The 21,825-nt window shown below is 44.9% G+C and overlaps 1 protein-coding gene across 1 annotated transcript; it reads left to right on the top strand.

Annotated features, from left to right (window-relative positions):
• Positions 1-423: 423 nt before the first annotated feature.
• Positions 424-20,023, top strand: LOC310708359 (vesicle-associated membrane protein 3-like). The gene is made up of 6 exons (XM_083506675.1): positions 424-478; positions 556-820; positions 14,308-14,431; positions 17,194-17,352; positions 17,892-17,943; positions 19,824-20,023. Coding segments are annotated over exons 2-6 (354 nt in total). The 5' UTR covers positions 424-478; positions 556-818; the 3' UTR covers positions 19,841-20,023.
• The last annotated feature ends 1,802 nt before the right edge of the window (positions 20,024-21,825 follow it).

Raw genomic sequence — 21,825 nt, 5'->3', positions numbered from 1 at the left:
CACTAGTTGCTGCTGTTAAAGACACAGCAACCAGGGACTGGCCCAAAAGTTGGCAATATCACATAACAGTCATGTGCTTGTTGCACAGGACATTTTTGTAATCTGGGTCAAATAGCTGGAATTCACAGAGTGTAACTCTGTCATGCCAGGGTGCTCTACTAGTTAGACTCTAACCATTAGGCAGTGGTTCTCAACCTGTGAGTCCTCAGATGTTGTTGGACTACAACTCCCATCATCCCTGAGCTCTGGCCTTGCTAGCTAGGGGTGATGGGAGTTGCAGTTCAACAACATCTGGGGACCCAAGGTTGAGAAAGGCTGCATTAGGGCATTGTGCAGAACTGGGGGGGACTCAAGTTCAAGTCCGCTCCCTGGGTGATCTAGGGCTAGTCACGGTCTCTCTCAGCCGAACCTCACAGGGTTGTTGTGAGAGAGGAAAGGAGGAGCCCTGAACTCATTGGAGGAAAGCTGGGATTCAAATGTAAGAAATAAAAGAGATGTTGGCTTTTCAATGCTTAGCCCTCTTTACCAACGCTACGCTTCGTTCTTTCTTTCCAGGCAGGAGGGGGATTCAGAACTCCACCCCTGCCGGCTGCCCTGGGACTGCCACTGATGCAGAAGGTGGAAAGCGGCGCACTGACTCCTCGTCTTCGCGGGTGGGAGCGATGAGGTGCAGACATGCTCAGTAGCTTGTGCCTTCGCCTCAGCAACAGTGCCTACAATTCTAAGAGGCTGTTTGCATCAGAAGGAGAACTGGAAAGCCATCTTTGCTGGCGACTGAGAGAGAGAAAGGGAAAGCCGAGACTATAAAAAGGGGAACAATGTGAGTATCGCCTGTTTGGTTTTGTCTTTAAAAGGTTCGCCCTACCAGCGCGGATGGGCTTTCTGTGGGGGCTCCCGAACGCGGGTGATGTCGAAGCGGCGCTCGGGCGCTGTCCGGCAGCTGTGGTGCTGAAAAACTCCGACTACTCAGCTTGAGCTATGGGCGTGTTCCTTCCTCTACAACTACAGGAGGGCTACAAGGCTTCGAGGGGTCGAGATTCCTTTGCGGGGACACTGCAAGCCCCACATAGGCTTCTGCTTGCAGTAGAAAGTGAGGAAACTTGGACCTCTGGAGCGTTTCTATTTAGGAAAGTCAACACAGTCCCCGGAAAGTTCATGCCTGCTTAGGAACCATGAAAAGTTGCGATTTGAGATTTTGTGTGCTGGCTTTTTATTCTGTATTTTGTTCTGAATAGCAGAAGGGGATTACCGTGGAACAGAAAACCTCCATTTGTGCTTTATGAGGTATAGCTGAGTGGTGAATGAGGCTGTAATAGAACTCCACTAAAGTAAAGGAGGAGCTCACCCTTGATTTAGCATTGGACCTATAGGCACTTGAAGGTAGTAATAACTGGCAGTTCAGTAGGTAATATACTTTTCTGAGGTTACATTACAAGATATATGTTGGTAAAGAGAGGGCTGGAAATACTCAGTATTCTGATTCTGATTAAGACACATCTCCAATACATATTTCAGCTTGATGTACAGCAAAATAGTGGTCTGATGCCTTCATTTTAGCAATGGGTGGGCCAAGTAGTCCACACTGAGGTGTGTGAAAATTTCTTACCTGCCTCCTTGTGGACTGAAAGCTTTAAGCTAGCAGTAGGAAGGAGCAATCAGATGACCATCTTGCTTTGCAGCTGACAGTAATTTACCCAGAACCTTCCTCTCTAGGGAAAGCTGCAATGAAGTGGTCTAACACATACTTTACCTGCACAATATCTTGGCTTCATCCTGGTCTCTGGCATATTCAGCAAAGGACTTCAATGAACCCTGGCAAACAAAAACAAAGAAAACCGCAACCATGCAGGGCAGGCAGTACTAGACAGACAGACTATTAGCCCGACTTGATATAGGTCATTTCTTTATATTATATTATTTATTATATTTACACACTGCTTTTCAGCCAAGATTGTCTCCCAAAGCAGCTTAGAATTAAAAGCCACACTGTAATATAATTAAGGGTATCAAGGCTGGGGGCAGTAGCTTTGGGCTCCTGGCAGAGGGTGATACACTTTAGGTTCCAGGCTTTTCTCACCAGAGAGAAAGGGCAAAAAGACATAGGGGTTGGCTGATATTGAAGATGCAGTCTGTTGACCTGCAGAGTCTTCAGACCATGAGTTTTGGTGTGTTTCTCACAAGGAGGAGGAGGGAAAGTAATTGCAGATGGAATCAGGGACGCAGGGACTTTGTATCTACTTTGTGTTTCTATATCCACTGGCCTCCTGTGAATCGACCTATATCAGGATGGGGAAACTGTTCCAGCTTGAGGGACACATTCCCTTCTGGGCAACCCTCTGGAGGCCACATGTCAGTGGCGGGTGGGACCAGAGGCAAAAGTGGGTGGAGCCACAAGTGTGAATTTTACCTTTGTGCAGTAGGCTAGTTTCTGTACATGCTCACATTCCTTCTCCATCCAGGCAAGCAAGAAGAGTTATTAGAGTTCAAGGTACATTCCAGCCATGCAGGGTCACTCAAGCAGGACAGCTGGGCTGGGCTGGGCAGAGTCCCAAGGACTAGATTGTAAGGTCTGGAGGGTGGCATTCTATCCTCAAGCCTGAGATAACCCATCCCTGCCCTAGATGGTCATTTGTGCTGAAAAATATGTTCACACTTCTGCTCAGACACAGAGTAGGATACTCATTACTATTATGGAAACAAGACTTTATGATCTGCTCAGGTCTCTAAATCTTCAATAGCTTTCTGTGTTGTGTTTCTAACATTCTTATTTAAGCATTGTTACAGCAGGGATGTGAAGCCTGTGGCCTTCCAGATGTTGTTAAGTTCCACCTCCCATCAGAACATCCTCTATTTAATATGTATTGAAATGTTTTGGAAAGATAGTAGGAACCCATGGCAGAGAACTTTATGAATGATGACAGTTGTTAAATCTATTTTCTGGTTTTCACATATTTCATTCATATTATGGACATCAATATTTATAGACAGATATAAACTGGAATGAAATTATTAAGGCCAGTGAATCTGTGCAAAGCTAGCCCATATGGACACAGTTGTGTTGATTGCTCCAGAACACAGGCAACATGCCACTCAGTAGCACTTATCAAACCACTACACAAAATATGAAAGGATGAATAGCCAGTTTGTCACTGTAAATATGAGTTACATTACCAGTTAGGCACATTCTGAAGCTATGGGATAAATATGAGCTAGTTTTTCTCTAGGTCAAGCTCACCTGAAAATAAAATGTGGCTGCATGATGCCAGCTTTTTATTCCCAGATACCTCCAAGCTCCAGAGATTCATCTCATGCCAAGCCAAGCCAAGCCAAGCCAAGCCAAGCCAAGGCTGCCCATGGAAACATAGATCAGTGCTTGGAGCCAAGCAGATACAAAAGAACCCATTCATCAGTGGGTGTGCCCACCAGGCAGGGAGCAAGTAAAGGCTTTGGAACATTTGCAAGGTCTCCCGTGCAGGGGCTGGCTACCCTGGGCTGATTTCAAAGGTCATCAGTAAATGAGCAGGTCAAGCATATGACAGCCCTGACCTGTGCTCTTCCAGCAGTCCATTGACTGATGGGGAAGGGTGATTGAGATAGAGAGGAGGAGTGCCAGAGGGAGGGAGGGAAAATGTTTTTTGCACTGGTTCTGCCCACCTCTGCTTTCTGCTCACCCTCCACTGGCATGTGGCTCCTAACAGATTATCTGAAGAAAATGAAGCCCTCCACCCTTGCTCTATTGCAGAGTGAAGTGGATAGGGAACACCTTACCCAAGACAAGCCACTAGGCTGTAGTTGTCCCCTGTTCTTACATGAATAGCACCTACCCCCAGGTAAGGTGCTCCCAGAAGCTATAGCCCTGTTAGATTTACTTTAGAACCAATATGGGGGACATTTTTCATTCTGAGGGCCACATGAAACCTTCCAGGCAACCTTCTGAGGGCACTTCCCTATTGTGGGTGGGACCAGAGATAACTGAGCAAACTAAAAAAATACCTTTGTACATTCGGCTCATTTCTACACACACAAGCAAATTTCAAGTTTGGATACCATGCTAATTCTCACAGGGCTGTAGATTTTACAAAGCTAATTGTACATATGTTTGCACAGTCTGGCTTTCAACACCCAGCGTCCTAAAATAGTGGCATGTAGTAAATACTTATGCTTGTCTTTTAAGAGATTCACAGATCCTGCCGTTCTGAATAGGTACATCATAACTGAATTGTTTCACATTTACATACCATTAGAAATGCTTCCCTTCTTCCATAGGTATGGCAAGACATTGGGCATGATTCATCCAAAGTTAGTCATGCCTGAAGCTTCGCTCCTGTGCACCCATACCTTAGAGTAAGCTCCATTGAACACAACAGGACTTACTTCTCAGTAGACATGTGTTAGCTTGCTCTGCATGTCTCATAAGGAAAAAAAGCATTTAACAACATTATATACTGTATGTCACTGATCTATCCCCAAGGAGCTAAGGCGAAAATTGATTGCCTAGATTATTGAAGAGTAAAGCCACTGACAGCATCCACACAAAATTTGATGTTGGCTATCAGCCCCTTCAGGCAATCAGTTTCTTAATCAATTATCCTGGTTTGCTTGCACTCTATAGGATAATTCTTATTAAACAAACACATAACTTAAGATATTTTTCTTTTTCTTTGATTTAAAATAAAACTCATTTAACTGTGTAGCTATTCTTCCCAGACACTGCTTGGTTTGATGTGGCACCTTGTATCTTTCCAGCATTTATAAACTTGCCCTGCAGTTCATGCTATTGCTGCTGTGTTGCCTAGCTGTGTGTATGCAAGTAGGCAGGATGACGTCAAATACCTTTATTTGCGTGGGCTGTTCTTTGGTGATTAATGCAACTATTCCTGCTGCCACATTACATAAACTGTACTAATAGACCTTCTATATTTATCTTGCTTTGTGTGTTTTCTAGTACTTCCATATTTATTCAAAACAAAGTCACACACAAAAACCTGACAGGGGACTCAGGGCGGCTTACAGCTAAAATAGAAGCTGCCAAAAACATTGGGGGAGGGGAAGCAATTAAACATTAATAGAACACACACACACACATGCATATATATGAGCTATTAAAACAAACAGATCATTGCAATGAAAACATCACAGCACCAGCCTTTTCCTTAAAAACAGTCTCCAGAAGCCTGCTGGAAGTAGGAAGTTCCAACAAGATATTAGATAGGAGAAACTGGTACTCTAGGTAGAACATTAGCGTTGCATGAAGCAGGTCTTCAGTTTAATCCCCATTCTGGCCCAAGCGAGATCTAAGCTTGGGCCTCTAGTTGATTTTTAGATGCCCAGCCATGGTGACCCTTGATGTCAGCCTTGGTCATAGTGACTAGGAACATTTTTTACTGGCTTCAGTTGGTGCACCAGCTGCACACTTTCCTGGACAAGATGGACCTGGCTTTGGCCATTCATGCTGTAAGCACATGCACCCTGTATGAAACGCCTCTGAAGACAGTTTAGAAATCTGAATTGATTCAATTTGCAGGTGCCAGAATGTTGATTGGTGCTCGCAATCATACAGCTTTGAATCATCAATGAAGAGATGTCAAAATGTGTGTCTCATCCAATCACTGCTTCGAGGGGGAGAAAAAGTTAGAATGGCCATTTTGACTACATCAGTACCGGCACTTGCCTTTGAGCATGGGAAATAGAAGGGATGACCATCTCCCTGCACCACCACATGTTGCTTATTGGGTTGTTCTGCATGAAAGGGCAAGTCTCACATCTTCAGATACCTTGATAACATCAAAACATGTTTACAATCTTTTAAAATTAGATAAAGAAACATTTGGAAGCCTTTGGGACTTCCGTAAGCAAGCCACCAACTGGAAATGTTACCGCCAAAGGATCATATTGGAAATGTCATGGGTGAGTGGGAGTCAAAGATGGGTGTGCTGGGACCTGACTCAGTGCGTCATACTGGTCCCCTGTCTCAGTTGACAGCATCACTGGTCGCAGTCATCTCTGTTGTAAGTGCTTCCCAGGGAATGAGTCACTGATTGAATGACCTTCTGTTCCTGGCATCCTGGCCTTCTGTCACCCTGCAGATGCATTGTCTTCCATTGTTACACCTGGATAACAACAGAATCTTTTTCACTGGTGTGGGTTTCATGCGCTTTTAGCTTTTGCACATTGCCTGATTGCAGGGGTAAAGCAGGTTTTAATGGCAGCATATAGATAAAATGGAACATTCTGTTGTTATAGTCTCATGCCAGGAAATGACTTACCCTCCTCCCTTTGTTTTATCTACCTGTAGAGGATGATGAGTCAACACTACTGATTCAACACTTACTGTTCACTACTCTTCCATTCCTGGATGTCTGTTAAGTAGTTTACAAATGATCGTGGACAGTGCAGAAGATTATTCAGCCCTCAGCTTTGCAGGAGGCTTATTCTACCTCCTACACACACATACACCCCTACCATTAGGGTAAGCAACACAGCTGCCTCAGGCAGCAGGTACCGGAGGGTGGAAGCCAGTGATGAAGCATAAGCATTTGAGGGCACAACTGCGGATTTCATACAGGGGGCTGCCCAGTGCTCCCTAAGTTGCCCTCCTGCCCTCAGGTGTGTTGAAGCATGCTGTCCCGTTGAAAGGGTTGAAGTAAGATTCAATTACCAGTTTGGATTGAATGTGGAGGGTGTGTTGAATGGGGAAAGGGGATGGTCCTTTGTCTCAGGCAACAGAATGTCTTGGGCAGACCAACAAGGATAGCTGCCAATGCTTGCTACTTATCGTTCACTTCATAAAATCATAAGGTTGTGGAGAGGGGAAGACTTTACTAGGCCCTGCCTTGCCCCATCAGTCTCTGAAAGGTAGATCTGTGCACCACAAATGGAGAAGTGATAGCGATTTCCTTTCCCAGTGCCTCTTTGGGAGTATTAATGCTTGAAGCTTTTAATGGTAAACCTGTGATGCAGGATGGATGAGCAAAACAAGTAACACTAAGGCTACCATCCTATACATTAGCGGTGGGGAACATACGATGAGCCTGCTGAATCAAGTCAGTGGCCCATCTACTTCAGCATCTTGTTCTGACTGTGGCCAACCAGATGCCTGGAGGAAACCTGCAAACTGGACCTGAGCACAAGATCATTCTCCCCTTCTGTGGTTTCCAGCAACTGGTATTCAGAAGCATGACTGCCCCTGACCGTAATCTTTGGCCTCCAGAAGTTCCTGACCTGTGTTTTTTTCCTCTCCTTTTCCTAGTATTTTTGTGTCCCCTCCTCTCTTTTTTCACCTCCAGATATGCGCTGTATGTTAAGATTTGTTAGACTTGGGAAAACAGGCATAGAAATAGAATTCCTCCTGTGTGTTTTCACACATCCTTAATTGGCAGTGTTTACTAAAAGTATGCCAAGTTTAGGGACTGGAAATGATAAGCAAGTATCTGGTTTTATTGGTACTCTCCTGTGATTGTGGTTGGTCAATGGTTAATGGTGTGAATAATCATTTTTAAGGGAGAAAGATCAGCAAGTACGTATCACAGATGAAAACGTTTTTACGTGCTGTGCAAAATGTGTGACAATCCTTGGCGTAAATTTATTCACTGCTTGTACCAACACTTTTGCTTCACAGGGACAGGAAGTCTTCGTATCACACAGTTTTAGATGACTATGTGTGCATCTTCATGAGCATAAAGATATAGTTATAACAGGCTACTGCATGCTTCCTTGTTGCTGTTTTAAACGGCATCTGAATGCTTTTTCTCCAAACAATTTGCACTTGATTATTCTTAGCTTCCGTGCATGCCCTGGAGAATAAATCTAGAAATCGTTGATGCAAAAAGTAATTTTGTCAAGTATGTATTGAAAACTGCCCACATTTTCAACCCCTCGAAAACCCACCCTTTAAATTTTGTTCCACTCACCTTTATTAGGAAAAAACCTTGGATGAAGGGCGGTATGGAAATTTAATAAATAAATAGGGCTTGACTAGACTGTGTACCCTGTGGGCATATCAACACCATATGTTTAAAGCACTCTTATATCACTTTAACAGTCATGGGAAGGGCTTTTTTTCCAGCTGGAACTCACCAGAACTCAGTTCCAGCACCTCTCAAATGGGCTCCATTGCCTTTGTAAGAGTACAAAGGAAGTGCCCATGGTGAGTTCTGGCCAGTGATTTGTGGTGACCTGTACCAATCAGGATGCAAGAGTCAGAGGCAGGGGAAGCTTCAGAGCTGGAGGGTGGAGCACAGGATGGGCTGGAAGAAGAGGAGGAAGAGGTGGGTCAGGCTTCCCCACCCTCTCCTGCACCACTGTTATTCAGAAACATGAGAAAATTGAAGTGGGAAGAGCAGAGGCAACTTCCACACAGGCGTAGTCTCTGGCTGTACACACACAGCCCATCGGGAGGAGCTACCTAAACTGGGGGAGGGGGAGTGGCCCCTGTTGCTGCAGCTGCTCCGTAGAGCGCAGGCCTGGGAATAGCTGCCTAGATCAGAGGTCGGCAACCTAAGGCCCATGGGCCAGAAGCTGCCCATGAGGGCTGCTTAACAGGCCCATGAGCCACCCCCAAACTGAGCCACTCACTCGGCTAGTCCCCATGCACTGTGCTAAACCAGTGCAGCACGGCACAGGGACTCTCTTCCGCGGCTCTGGAAATCACTTCTGCGCATGCCCAGAAGCCGGAAATCGTGCCTGCACAGGTGCAGTGTTCGGTGTCTGGGCATGCAAAGACACGATTTCAAGTGTCACGCTGCACCGGTCCGGCCCACAGAGAATCTCCACAGGAGTGATCTGGCCCATGCCTGGTAAGCCTTGCCGACCCCTGGCTTAGATCCTAGACTGGCGTGTGTGGGTATTCGGAGCTACAGAATGACTGTAAGTGCCATCCTGACAATAAAGAGTTAACTGTCTGCTGTGTGCATTCCTTTGAGTATGGAGTGACTTTGACACCTGGCCTCCAAGGAGTATGCCACAGCCATTGTTGCCGCTGCAGTGGCAGCAGCAGTGGGCAATGCGTTGTTTGGAGGCTGGTTCTGCTGCCCCTGTGGCTCCTGCGGACTGAAACCTCACCTTGCCTCATGGGTAGGCCAGCCCTACTCATGAGGACTGGAGTCCAACAACATCGGTCAGTCTTATCCCTGGTCTAGGCAAATCCAGCTTTCCCCACCTTTATGGATTTTGCCGTTTTGCTGTAGAGACAGTTGTGCTCAGTGCTGATCGGCTGACAACGGCAATCCGTCTTATCCAGCAATATTTTGCACACTGCTTGTGCTCATTTGGGACCCTGTTTTTATGAAAAGCACAATCAATTTGTAAAATACTGTGAAACGTTTTCGGGGGGGGGGCTGTTTCCTTGGAGGGAAATAAATCCTTCTCAGCAGCGGTGAGAGTGCCTGCAGAGGAGAGTGGCTTTTTGCTTGCGAGTTGGAGAAAGTGGGGCCAGAGCACGATGGGGGCTGGCAGTTTTGTATCCAATGTGGCAGCCATGAGAGAGACACAGGACCCGCTTGTGGGTGTAATGCTATAACCCCTCCATTGTAGGCTCAGGTTGTATATATGTGTAAATAAACCATATATCATGAAGACAATCTCTCACTGTCCAAAGGGAAACACAGAGCCTGCTAAGCCCCTGGTACCCCTGGAATCTCTCACTGTTCAGAGATTGGGGTGGCATGTAACAGTATTATTTAGCATTTATTACAATGGTGTGGCACTGTGGGTTAAACCACAGAGCCTAGGGCTTGCCGATCAGAAGGTCGGCGGTTTGAATCCCCATGACAGGGTGAGCTCCCGTTGCTGGGTCCCTGCTCCTGCAAACCTAGCAGTTCGAAAGCATGTCAAAGTGCAAGTAGATAAAGAGGTACCGCTCCGGCGGGAAGGTAAACAGCGTTTCCGTGCGCTGCTCTGCTTCGCCAGAAGCGGCTTAGTCATGCTGGCCACATGACCCGGAAGCTGTACGCCGGCTCCCTCGGCCAATAAAGTGAGATGAGCGCCGCAATCCCAGAGTCGGTCACGACTGGACCTAATGGCCAGGGGTCCTTTTACCTTTACCTTTATAATGGTGTGGTATCTTTGATCACAAGGTAGAAAAAGAGTTCCCATGCTTATGAGTTAGCCACAATTTACTGACCTGTGGAAAAGGTTTCAAGGAGACTTAGGCTAGTGGCAGAACAGGTGTGTTCCTCACATGGGGCCCAAGAAGATCCGGTCTGAGTAATATATTCCATCATCCAAACTATGCAACTTAAAAAAGGAAACAAATTTATGGACCTTATACCGCAATAGGTCTTCCTTCTGCTGTGTGAATATTACTAAGTGCTAACATACAGAAGTGATTCATCTTAGTGCTTGTCAGATGTGTTCGTTGCAGATTCAAGGTGAGCAAATGCCACCTTCTGACTCAGTCTGGCTTGAAGAAAGATCTGGTAGATGGGATGGCAGGTAATAAATCCACTAGTTTAGGGAGTTGGGTCTGGATGATACAACAGGAATCTTCCATGCCTGTGATCCTGTACCTGTGAGAGTAGAGTAGAGAAAACTTGACAGACTGGTTCTTTTATCAAGATGATGGTCTTAGCTGCTCAGCTAAGTTTCCATTATTCACATTTTGAAAGTGTGTGCTCTGTTGCCTTAAAGACAATTTTCTCCACCTCTCCTGGCTGGATGCCCATCATTGTAAGATGGAGAACAATGGGAGCTAATGCTAATGCTGGAAGCTGGGGACACATGTGGTGCTCTGTGCTTGGCTTAGAGATCCCTGGAAACCTACTGGGGAAGCAAGATCTATAGGAGTGTTAATGCTGTGAGGCCCCCCTCCCACCAATCCTATCCTCCCTGGGGAGAGCAGTAAATTGGGGTGCCACCATGGAGAAGACCCTTTCTATTTTATCATCATCATCATCATTTATTAATACCCTACCCATCAGACACTCTGGGTGGCTTCAAACATAATAAAAACACAGCAAATGTCAAACATTAGAAACAATCATAATGCATGGAGCTGCCCTTTGGAAGCAAATAATAAATTAATAGATTGCAATTTTGTGAGGAATATTCAGATCAGCTTTAGAAGTCACATCTCAGAACATCACTTATTCTTTGCTGCACCACTCTATTTAAAATATTTTTTTCTGGATAAGTCATCTGCCGGCTTGAATTGTAGACATTCTGCAGCATGCAGGCATTCACAAGCATGTAGGCATTCACAATTGCAGGGATGCGGGTGCTGCTGTGGTTTAAACCACTGAGCCTCTTGGGCTTGCTGATCCAAAGGTTGGCGGTTTGAAACCCCCTGATGGGGTGAGCTCCCATTGCTCTGTCCCAGCTCCTGCAAACCTAGGAGTCTGAAAGCACGCCAGTGAAAGCAGATAAATAGGTACCACTGTGGCGGGAAGGTAAAGGGTGTTTCTGTGTGCTCTGGCACTTGTCACAGTGTTCTGTTGTGCCAGAAGTGGTTTAGTCATGCTGGCCACATGACCCAGAAAGCTGTCTGTGGACAAATGCCGGCTCCCTCGGCCTGAAGTGAGATGAGCAGCGCACCCCATAGTCACCTTTGACTGGACTTAACTGTCCAGGGGTCCTTTACCTTTTACCTTTACCGAGGCATTCGCAAGCCTCTCAGCTTGCATATAAACCCACTGCAAAGCCTCTTACAAACTGATCTTCATTTCTCACAGCATGGCAATGTGTCTTTGGTAGTAGGCAGTGCTACTGATGTCGTTATATGCTGTATGATCAATCATTGCAATGTTGGCAGCCAACTGATAGACTCTGCGCTACCATAGATGGCAACCACTGTCAGTAATGAGTTATAGGCATGCAGCAGAACAATAAATTCATAGTTAAAACAAAAGATTATAACAGCAGCACACAAACAAACAGAGGGCGATACACCACACACTTCCTGGCCCCTTTGTAGTTTCCTAGGGACTATTCCTGCTCTGTGCCTATAGTTTTCAAAGTGAGAGGTGAACGATTCCAGGAGCTCTAGAGGCACTCACTGGATGCCTTGTAATATACCCTAATAACACACTATTAGGCTGTGTACACACCACATATTTAAAGCACATTCCTTCCTCAAAATAATTGTGGCAGCAGGGGGAGGAATCTTGCTCAGCTTGGCCGAATTCCATGCAACCCCCTTCTTGATTCATGCAACCTGAATCAGTTTTCATCCCATCCCTAATCATTTGCTGTTATATGCTGTTTCATTTTTGCATTTTGCTTCATTCCCAGGGATTTCTTTGGCACTTCTAGAGGAGGTTGGCTGTCTCCCTATGGGATTAAATGACGAGGGACCTTTCAGAAAGGACAGTGAGTCACAGGAGTGTGGGAGGAAGGAATCATTAGGAACTGTCAGGCCAGTGGGCGGGAGGAAGACTTGCTGGCCGATGTTCAGCCACCAGTACAGATTGGATCTGTCAGGAAACCTCCAAAGGAGTGTTTTTGGTAATAAAAAACAGGCTCCTGGAAAGAAAAGACTTGCCTTGTGGATTCATTTGAACAGAAACAAATGCCAATTTCCTCTCATTCGTATATCAATGTTTCAGTTTTGTTTTCATTCTTTACAAACCTTAGGAAGCTGACCTCGAATGTGAAATACGGATCAACGAAGGGAGGTGGCGCAGATCAATGGTTAAAGCACTAAACTTCCAGGCCTGAAACTGTGCAAATAGTTGCCTTGTGCATTCCTAGATTTATACATGGGACAGTGATGCCCTAGGACAAAGTTGAGGAACCTTTTTCAAGCACCTTCCGTTGCACCCCATCAGGGGAAATGGGATGTGACCTGCCTGGGTCCCTCTTCAGTGTGCAAAATTCTGGCTGGAATTTGTCCTTCAACTGTGAAAATGCCTCTTACTTGCCTGGATGGAAAACAATGCGTGCATGTAGAACCTCTGACTTAGGTGTGGCTGAAATGTAGCCTTATCAGGCTAAAGTAAGAGTCACTTTTATTGGTACTTTCAGTCTGGCCCTGGCTACCACAGGCATCCAACCCAACCCAGCCCTGCTTCTCACCTTCCTTGAGGGATTTTTTTCCCCTTCTTCAGGCTGGAATGTGCCCTTGAACTGTGAGGTTGCCTCTTCCTTGCCTGGACAGAGAATGGAGAGATAGATATGAATGTTGTGGGGAGAGGAATAGAAACCGAAGACTTTTGTGTGGCTCGAACATAGCCTACTATACACAGGCAGAGCTTCAAATTAATTGCACCATCATATTTTTGCCTCTGGCCCTAGCCACATTTATCTATCCCCCCCCCCCCTTACATTGATATCCTGCCTTACATTCATCCTAGAAACCAAAGTGGCCTGCATGTGGTTCCCTTCGACAAGATGGTGTGCTCAGATGCTTCCATGCCACAGTCTGTGACTTTTGAGGCATGTGGCTAAAGGCATGTTAGTATGGAGGGTATGGAGTTATGCAACCCCTGAGCCAAGGAGATAAGTAACTATACAACCTTTAGAACGCATCTGAAGGCAGTCCTGTATTGGGAGGTTTTAACATGTTTGATGTTTTATTATGTTTTTCTATATGTTGGAAGCCACCCAGAGTGGCTGTGGCAACCCAGTCAGATGAGCAGGGTATAATGATGATGACGATGATGATGAAATAGGACATCCTGATTTTCATCCGATAAATATTGGAGGGTATGTGTGGTCCCCAGAAAGTTGCTAATGACACAATATGGCCCTCAAATTAAGAGAGATCTGCTCAATCATGTCATAAAGGCAGGGGGCAAGCGGTGATACTTCCATAGCCAGCATTCTGGGGGAAGAGAGTGGGGATGGCTGGGTGTACTCTATGTCTTTAAAGCACATTTGAAGCACATCCTTTCCCCTCAAAGAATTCTGAGCACTGTAGCTTGTTCCGAGTTTCTCAGAACTGTAACTTAGCAATCAGAGAAAAATACAACATTGCGTGATGCTCCTGCCTGTGGAACGTTGGTTAGGATGTAAGCCATATCATACAAGGGTGAAGGAATGATCGCCAGGTGTGGAGCACACTTCCACCTGCAGACAAGCCACAGCTGTCTGAACATCATGCCCTCTATCTAACCTTTGGCTTTCTCAGTGGTCTGCTGTGCCCCATCTGTGACCTTTGTCTCCTTTGTACCACCCCTCGATCTCAGGACTGGAAGATGTGTAAAGGTCACAGTCCAAAATGTATCTGACCGGTTTTGCATATTGTGCTAATAAAAAGAGCCTCGGCAGAGCTAGCTGGCAGCTTGCTTATGCACAGCTCACCTGCATTACCAACTCCTGCCACATGTCCTTCACTTCACAAGGGTATAAATGTGTGCTGGGTTTCTGATTTAGGTCAGCAGCAGCTCCTTCCCAAGGTGCAGGAGGAGCCCCCAGTCCAGGTGCAGCAGGGGCTCCACTCCAGACCAACGTGACCAGCAATCGTAGGCTGCAGCAGACACAGGCTCAAGTGAATGAGGTGAGCTGAACACAAGTTGTCTTTGTTGAGGTCTGCGGATTTCAGGATTGTGATATGGATCATCTGTTGAGTGCCAGTTTTGAATATGCCACTCACCTAGGGTGTGCAGTCATTGACCCGAGGTGAATACTCATGTAACAAATTCTGCACTGTTGTTTATTGTGGTGGTCTACCCTTTTTCATGTTTCTTGAAGTGACTAAGGCTGCAATCATAGCCCCGCTTACCCAGGAGTAAGCTGCCTGAATTCAATACTTCCAAGCGGACATAGTTAGGATTGCACTGTGAATCTATGTGTAGATTCACAACCAGCTGAGTAGCTCTTGTGTCTCAGGTTCTGTGCATCGTCCTTTATGTCTTTCATCTGCCTTAAAAGCTCTTGTATGTTTAAGGCAGAAGCTGAAGACAGAACAGGGCATAGCTGGGGCAGTTTCGGACAACACAGACAGGCATAAGAAAGCGACAGGCACACAAACTCTCACTCCTCCATGCATCGTCAGACACAAGAAGCAGAGTCAAACACTGTCTCTCATCAATGCACAGGACATAGCTAACATCACTGGGAGTTTGTGGGAAGAAATCCACTAAAGTAGGGGTGGGGAACCTTCATCGCATAAAGCAAATCCGGCCCAACAGGCGACCTCCCCATTTGGCCCACTTGGGGTGGGCGATGAAGTATAGGTGGGTTCCCACGAGGCAAGACACAGTGATAACAGCAAGAACCTTTACTGACTACGTAACTGGGTAACACGGGCAAATCAACTGCTTATATACATTTCTGAAAGCCTGGGCCACTCCCATTCCCAACGTGATTGGCTGTCTAAACTTCCAAACTGCAAATCACAACTCAGAGTTCAAGGGCCAATGGCAGAGGCCCAAATCCTGAAATGTTCTGTGATTGGACATCATGTGTCAAATCAGAACATTGGAGCTCAGAATCCTTAGTCCAGACTCGAGATCAGGCAAAACAGACCACTGACTACATAACAGGCAACCCGCCTTTTTGCACTACTGTTGTTATTATCCCTGAGCTCAGAGCTCAGCCTGCCACTGCCACCCACCAGCCTCTGCAAGCCTGCTGCTTGCTTCCCCCCCCCCATGCCTGCTTGAGTCACCACTTCTGTCTCACTACTCTGCACTTGCATCCGCCCTCACACATACAAGTGAATGAGCCAGTCCACCAGCCAGCCAGCCAGCAGGCCAACGCTTGCTGCTTATTGACCACCTTCTCATCTCCTGCCACCTTCTTGCCACCATCAAAGACCAAAGAGAGAGGTGAGAGCTAATTTGCATTTCAGCCACACACACTAACAGCAAACACCAGATTTCCACCAGCTGCCTCCTGTCCCAGAACAAACCTGCAGCCAAGCCAGTTGGGTCCCCTCCCCCTCTGCTTCCAAGTCAGCTGACAGCATTAAGTGGCAATGTGGGAGCAGCAGCGGGAACAGGAAATCTGTGCTCAGTTTCCTACAAAATACTGGCATTGGTATTGGGGAAATGCAATAGTCCCACAAAAGAATCATTGCATTTGGGGGGTTGCATTTGGATCTCACAGAACAAGCACATAACAGTTCTTGTCCATTTGCTGCAATTTGGAGAAGTGGGGGGAGTCCATCTGAAAAAATCCTTAGAAAATGGCCATTAATATGCGGTGCCATATTAAACATATCCTCAAGGTGGCACTAAACATCCACACCATAATAAAACCTATTACTATTACAGTTTTGGGTGTTTCTGTGAAAAATGTCAAACTGTTGAATCCGTTTGGTATTATTTGCAGCTGTCATTCACTGGAGCACTTCATTAAGAAAACTTTCAAGTCTTGAGTGTTTCACTTTCTTCACCATTAGCTGAAATCAACTAGTTGAAATTAGAATGCTTTGGTTGCTTCTTCATTTAAGATAGCTACGCTTTTCTCTTTCTAAATGGAAATAAACAGCCCTAGCCTTTGGGTGTTTCCTTCAGAATTAAGTATCACTTAAGGGGCTTATTTCCTGGCAAGTGCAATTAGAAATGCAGCCTAAGACATTTACTTAAATAAAAAATTTCTTGGTTTTACATAAAGTTATACACAATAACTATAACCATTTCAAATAATAAAAATAACAAGGTTCTTTCGAACCTTCAGACCTCCTTCACCCCTTCCATAGGTTCCATTTCTTTCTCTTTTTTCCTTTCCTTTTCCCCTGCATCTTTTACCATTATCCATCTATTATATAATCATAGTAACCAAAATTCATTTCACATTGCAAGTGTCATTGTATCCCTGCCAATGATTTTAACTGCCTACAGTGGCCTTTTAAGTATACAGTAAAGTTATTCCACCCTTTTTAAAAACACTTGTTCTTCCTGGTTTCTGATCTTTCCAGTTAGTCTTGCCATTTCTGCATATTCCATCACAGCCTAAGACATTTAAACCATCAATCCCTGCCTTGTAATTGACTAATTCAGTTGTTCCTCATTCCTGCACAGAGCAAATAGACAGAGGGGTTATTGGAATTGGCAATAGGACATCACTGGTACCCCCAGCCCCGTACCTGACATCTGCCCATGAATTTGCCCATGGTCTGAACATGCTTAGTCTCACCTTTTGGATGTTGCACAAGTTTGAAAATGCGGTGTGGGGGGGGAGGGACAAGGATGAAGAGCATAACTCTCTGTTTCTCCATCCATACATTCACTCTCTGCATGGAGGGGAAAGACCTGACTAGGCCTATAGGTCACCACCCCAGTGTTTTACAAGCTATTGATATGCCCATTTCAGGTGGTGGATATAATGCGAGTCAATGTGGACAAAGTACTAGAAAGAGACCAGAAGCTTTCGGAGTTGGATAACCGGGCGGACGCCTTGCAAGCTGGTGCCTCCCAGTTTGAAACTAGCGCAGCTAAACTGAAGAGGAAAAACTGGTGGAAAAACTGCAAGGTAAACGTTACTACTGCAAGGGTGTAATCAGGACATAGTTCCAAAAGAATGAGTGCAAAGATTAAACCAGGGGTGGCCAGACATTCAGCCTGTTGCTGCAGCAGCTGTGTCTTTATTTGAACCCCAAGATCCACCAACAAAAATCAGGTGCAAAATAGGCCGAGATGGGAGGTAGTACACATCAAATTAAGGAAGAGGGCACCTTTTCAGTACCAGAACTGAGTTCAGTACTTTCAGATCAAACCTCACTTCTGCATTTCTGCTTTTAGCCAGTCTGATTTTGGTGGGGGACGAGCCTAATTGTTTTAGCTATTGTTAAATGACTGGGAGTCAGAAACCCCATGGCAATCTGTTGCAAGTTGCCCAGACATCTTACGAGTAGATCATGATCTACTTTTCTTCAGCACATGTTTGTTGCCTGGGAAATCTGAAGTATCAGCTGTGGAAGAAGGCAAACAGCCTGTCCAAATGTACAGGCAAAGCTAACCTTTCTCTGTTTTCCTCCCCTGAACTGACTCTCCCTCTCTCTCCCTCTCTAGATGATGATCATCCTGGGTATCGTATGTGCAGTCATTCTCATCATAATTATAAGTGAGTGGTTCAATTCTTTGTTTTGAATTACCTTCACATTTCATTTCATGACTACTGGCAAACTGCTCTGAAGGTAAAAAAAAAAAAAGAGGGAACAAATAATTTTACAAGTTTGGAATTTCCCAGTGTCCCCTTCTCTTACCAACCCACCCCCCAAAATATCACCAATGCCCCTTCTCAGTGCTTTTTTTCTGAAAAAAAAAATGTTTAGGGGTACTCACATTCTGTCTGAGACTCAGCAAACACAGTAACAGGAAATGAGGCCGCAAAGGAGTAGGGGTAGCAAAGGAACTGACTATTCACCGTGTTAGAGAAGAAATGTTTAGGGGTAAGCGTACCCCTCCCCCAGAAAAAACCACTGCCCCTTCTATAAGGAGGCACACTAAGTAATGCTTCCTTTATAGCTGGCTTGTTTTTGTTTAAGTATCCATTGTATAACTGCTTAATTTTCTCATTGCTAAAGGGACAAACCTTTTTCATGATGAAGTAGAACACTTACGTAATTATAAAAGCTCTAATCTTGGTCTTAAAATCAACAACAAAAGTCTTTCTGAATCCAGGGTCGGTCATTAAATTAGCTCAGTGCTGCAATAGCTGGACAAAGCCCTTCTGGTGGCTTGGTAGGGGTGGATTAGGAAACCTGAAACCTGGAAAGCTTGAGATGTGTTGAGATTTCATCATAACAAGGTGTATGCATAGGACAGTAATGTATTTATTTTAATACTGTAAACTCACATTCAATGTCCTGTTAAGGAAAGCATTGTCATATTTAGAATATGGCATTGCACTGGAAATTATAGATTTATCTTGTACAGTACCCATTACAGTTTTATGACACTGCAAACCTATGCACTGTGCACAGGATTGCACCTTGAAGGTAATATATTAATAACAATCTGGTTTGGTTAAAATAATCAACACTACCAATGTTTCACTATGACTACCAGCATTTCAAAAGGGTGCATTAAGTTAACCAGTTTTGCTAGGAGCAAGAGAAGAAAAAATACGGCTTTTAAACCTATTTGCTACATTAAAATTGGAGCATAGACACAAGCATATGGCAATAATTTCATCACCTTGTGGTAGCTATGGACTTCAGTTAGAAACGGGACTCAGCTTGCAGGTACTTCTGGGTCCACTGCTATCGCTTGAGGCTCTTGTGGCCTCAGCAGCATGGAATGCCTGCCATCAGGTTGGGCTGGTACCCTATGCTCTGGTAACCTCTAGGTTAGATTACTGCAATGCATTATACGTGGAGCTCCTCTGGAGGTCATTTGGAAACTTTAGCTGGTGCTGAATTCAGCAGCCTGGTTGCTCACTGGGGCAATACGTAATAAACTTACAATGCCAATCCAGGCCCAATTCAAAGTCCTGGTTTTGTGGAATGCACTCCCAAGGGAGACTTACCTGGTGCCTTCTTTGTGTATCTTTTCGTGCCTGGCAAAAGCACCACTATTCTCCCAGGCCTTTGGATAATTAAACAATTTATGGTCTTTCAAATTGTTTGGTAGGGTTATTGTTTTTGCTTGTTATATTGTTATGTATTTTTGTGTTTTTTATAGTAAACCACCCTATGAACCTCAAATGAAGAGCGGTGTGTGTGTGTGTGTGTGTGTGTGTGTGTGTGTGTGTGTAATATCCCTCCTGACATCAAATGACCTCCCCCACTGCCCCATTTTGTTTTATTCAAGTCCCCCTAGTTCCAGTACAAAACTTGGACATAGCCGTGAATGCCTTTATTTGCTTACTTCATTTCATTTTTAAATTTGCATATATAATTTTGTCACTGAATTTCTCCCTGTGTTTTGACTGGATAAGCATGCTCCTTTCCCTGACTGAAATATTAAATATTTACCTTCTTCATTCTTCTTTTCTTCCAGTCTATTTCTGCAGCTGAACCACTCGTGGCAAATGGCTTGGCATGGCTTGTTTCCCGATAATCTCTCAAATGAAGCCTGCTTTTTAATTCCTTGTGTCTTGGGGCTCTTAACCTGCAACAGTATGTAAGAATTCAGTGATTCAGTGTAGTCTGGTTTTGTTTCACTTTTGGTATTATGTCACACACACACACACACACACACACACATATATATATATATATATATATATATATATATATAGTGTGTGTGTGTGCCAGCAAATACTGCCAACCAATGCCACTTATTGATCTCTCACTGTGTCTTCACATGTGCCCATGCTGACCTTCAGAAACTAATTTTTGGAAACCATTTAATATATATATATTACATTGAGCAAGAACAGTTTTGGAGCTTGTACGTAAAGGCGCCTTCCAAAACAGGTATGCATGATTAGATATTGGGGCCATCATTTTCAAAACGTGCCTAGGAGACCTCTGTCTCAGTGAGCTATGATTGTCGTGAAAGCTGAGCACCCACTAAATATGCTGAGGTCAACAAGAGCTTCAGATCCACTGGGCACTTTATCAGCAAGTGTAATTTTTCTATCAAAAGGAGGTATCAATCCCAATAAGACAGGCTCCAAAGTGATGAGAGTTTCTAAATTATTTGTATAAAAACACAAAGATGGCTCGCTTAAGCCATGTAGTCTAAACTTGGAGCATCTGGCTTAGACCTCTTTAGTGGTAGGGTTCACATGGTGAAATGGGAAGAACAAATGCTTGATAACCCTTCCTTCCCAAGGTGAGGGGCAGTGACCTAGTGAAGTCCAGCAGGACAGCTTACTCTATGGTCTTAACCCCTTCATGTATTAATTAGACTCAAGCACATTGCTTACATGAGGCTGGATATCCCACACCTCCAACAAAGGAGGGAGTCCACCAGAAGACATTTCAATGAGGACACCCTCGAACCTGAAGTCAGCTTTGTCCACCACTCTAAGCATTATACTATACAGTGGTACCAAATGGAATCCATTCTGGAAGTCCATTCGACTTCCCAAACATTCAGGAACTGAGGCATGGCTTCTGATTGGCTGCAGAAAGCACCTGCAGCCAATTGGAAGATGCGGAAGATGCATCACACATTCGGGTTCCAAAGAAGGTTCAAAAACCTGAACAATCACTCCCAGTTTTCAATCATTCGGGAGCCAAAACGTTCAACTCCCAAGGAGTTTGAAAACCAAGGTATGACTGTATTGACACAGGTACACCACATAGACATAGCTAAGATTTATTTTAGGAGGGGCAGGCTTTATGTTGGGGGGGCAGAATCGAGTTATCTGTGATGCAATTGGTCAGTTAAGTATTTTTATTTATTTACTTGATTGGGGGGACAGCTGCACCCCCCCAGCTACGCCCATGGTGCACCACCCCTAAGAGAAATATATTAAAACAGGGGTGGGGAGTGCACTCTGACTCTCCAAGTGTTGTTTGACTCCCATTCCCATCTGCCCCAGCTAGCATGGCCAGGGATGATGGGAGTTGTAGTCCAACAACATGCAGAGTGTTGCAGGTTCCTCATCCTTGTGTTCAAATGACTACTCATAGGGGAAATAGACAGACAGATAGATAGATACGCACACTTCTGGACAAATAACACATGTATGTATATTAGGAAAGAATCAGCAATGCACAGAAAAAGTATGCAGGGAGTATATGTACCAGTGAGTGATCATTTCTCTTTTTCCGAAGCTTTCTTAGTTTTCAGTTCCTCGGGATGTTTTCAGCTCCCTCTAACGTCAGGAGACGGGGGGCTTGAGACTCTTCCTGGCCTCTACTCTTTGGTCCAGAGGGGGTCCTAGCTCACCATCATAGGGGATATTTGAGAGCTTACTTCTCTCTCTTTCCCTCCTGTGGAAAAACTACTATTCTTTGTGCCTTCCTTCCTTCTCCAGTGCTCTTGCTACTAAATTTCCTTGGCCAAACCTTGCAGGATAGAACACTTCACATAACTGGCTACTTGG

Source organism: Podarcis liolepis, assembly GCF_965112155.1.
Source record: "Podarcis liolepis genome assembly, chromosome: 5".
In the NCBI taxonomy this organism is placed as follows: domain Eukaryota; kingdom Metazoa; phylum Chordata; class Lepidosauria; order Squamata; family Lacertidae; genus Podarcis; species Podarcis liolepis.
The sequence above is the reverse complement of the archived record's forward strand: the minus strand, read 5'-3'. Positions and strand labels throughout refer to the sequence as shown.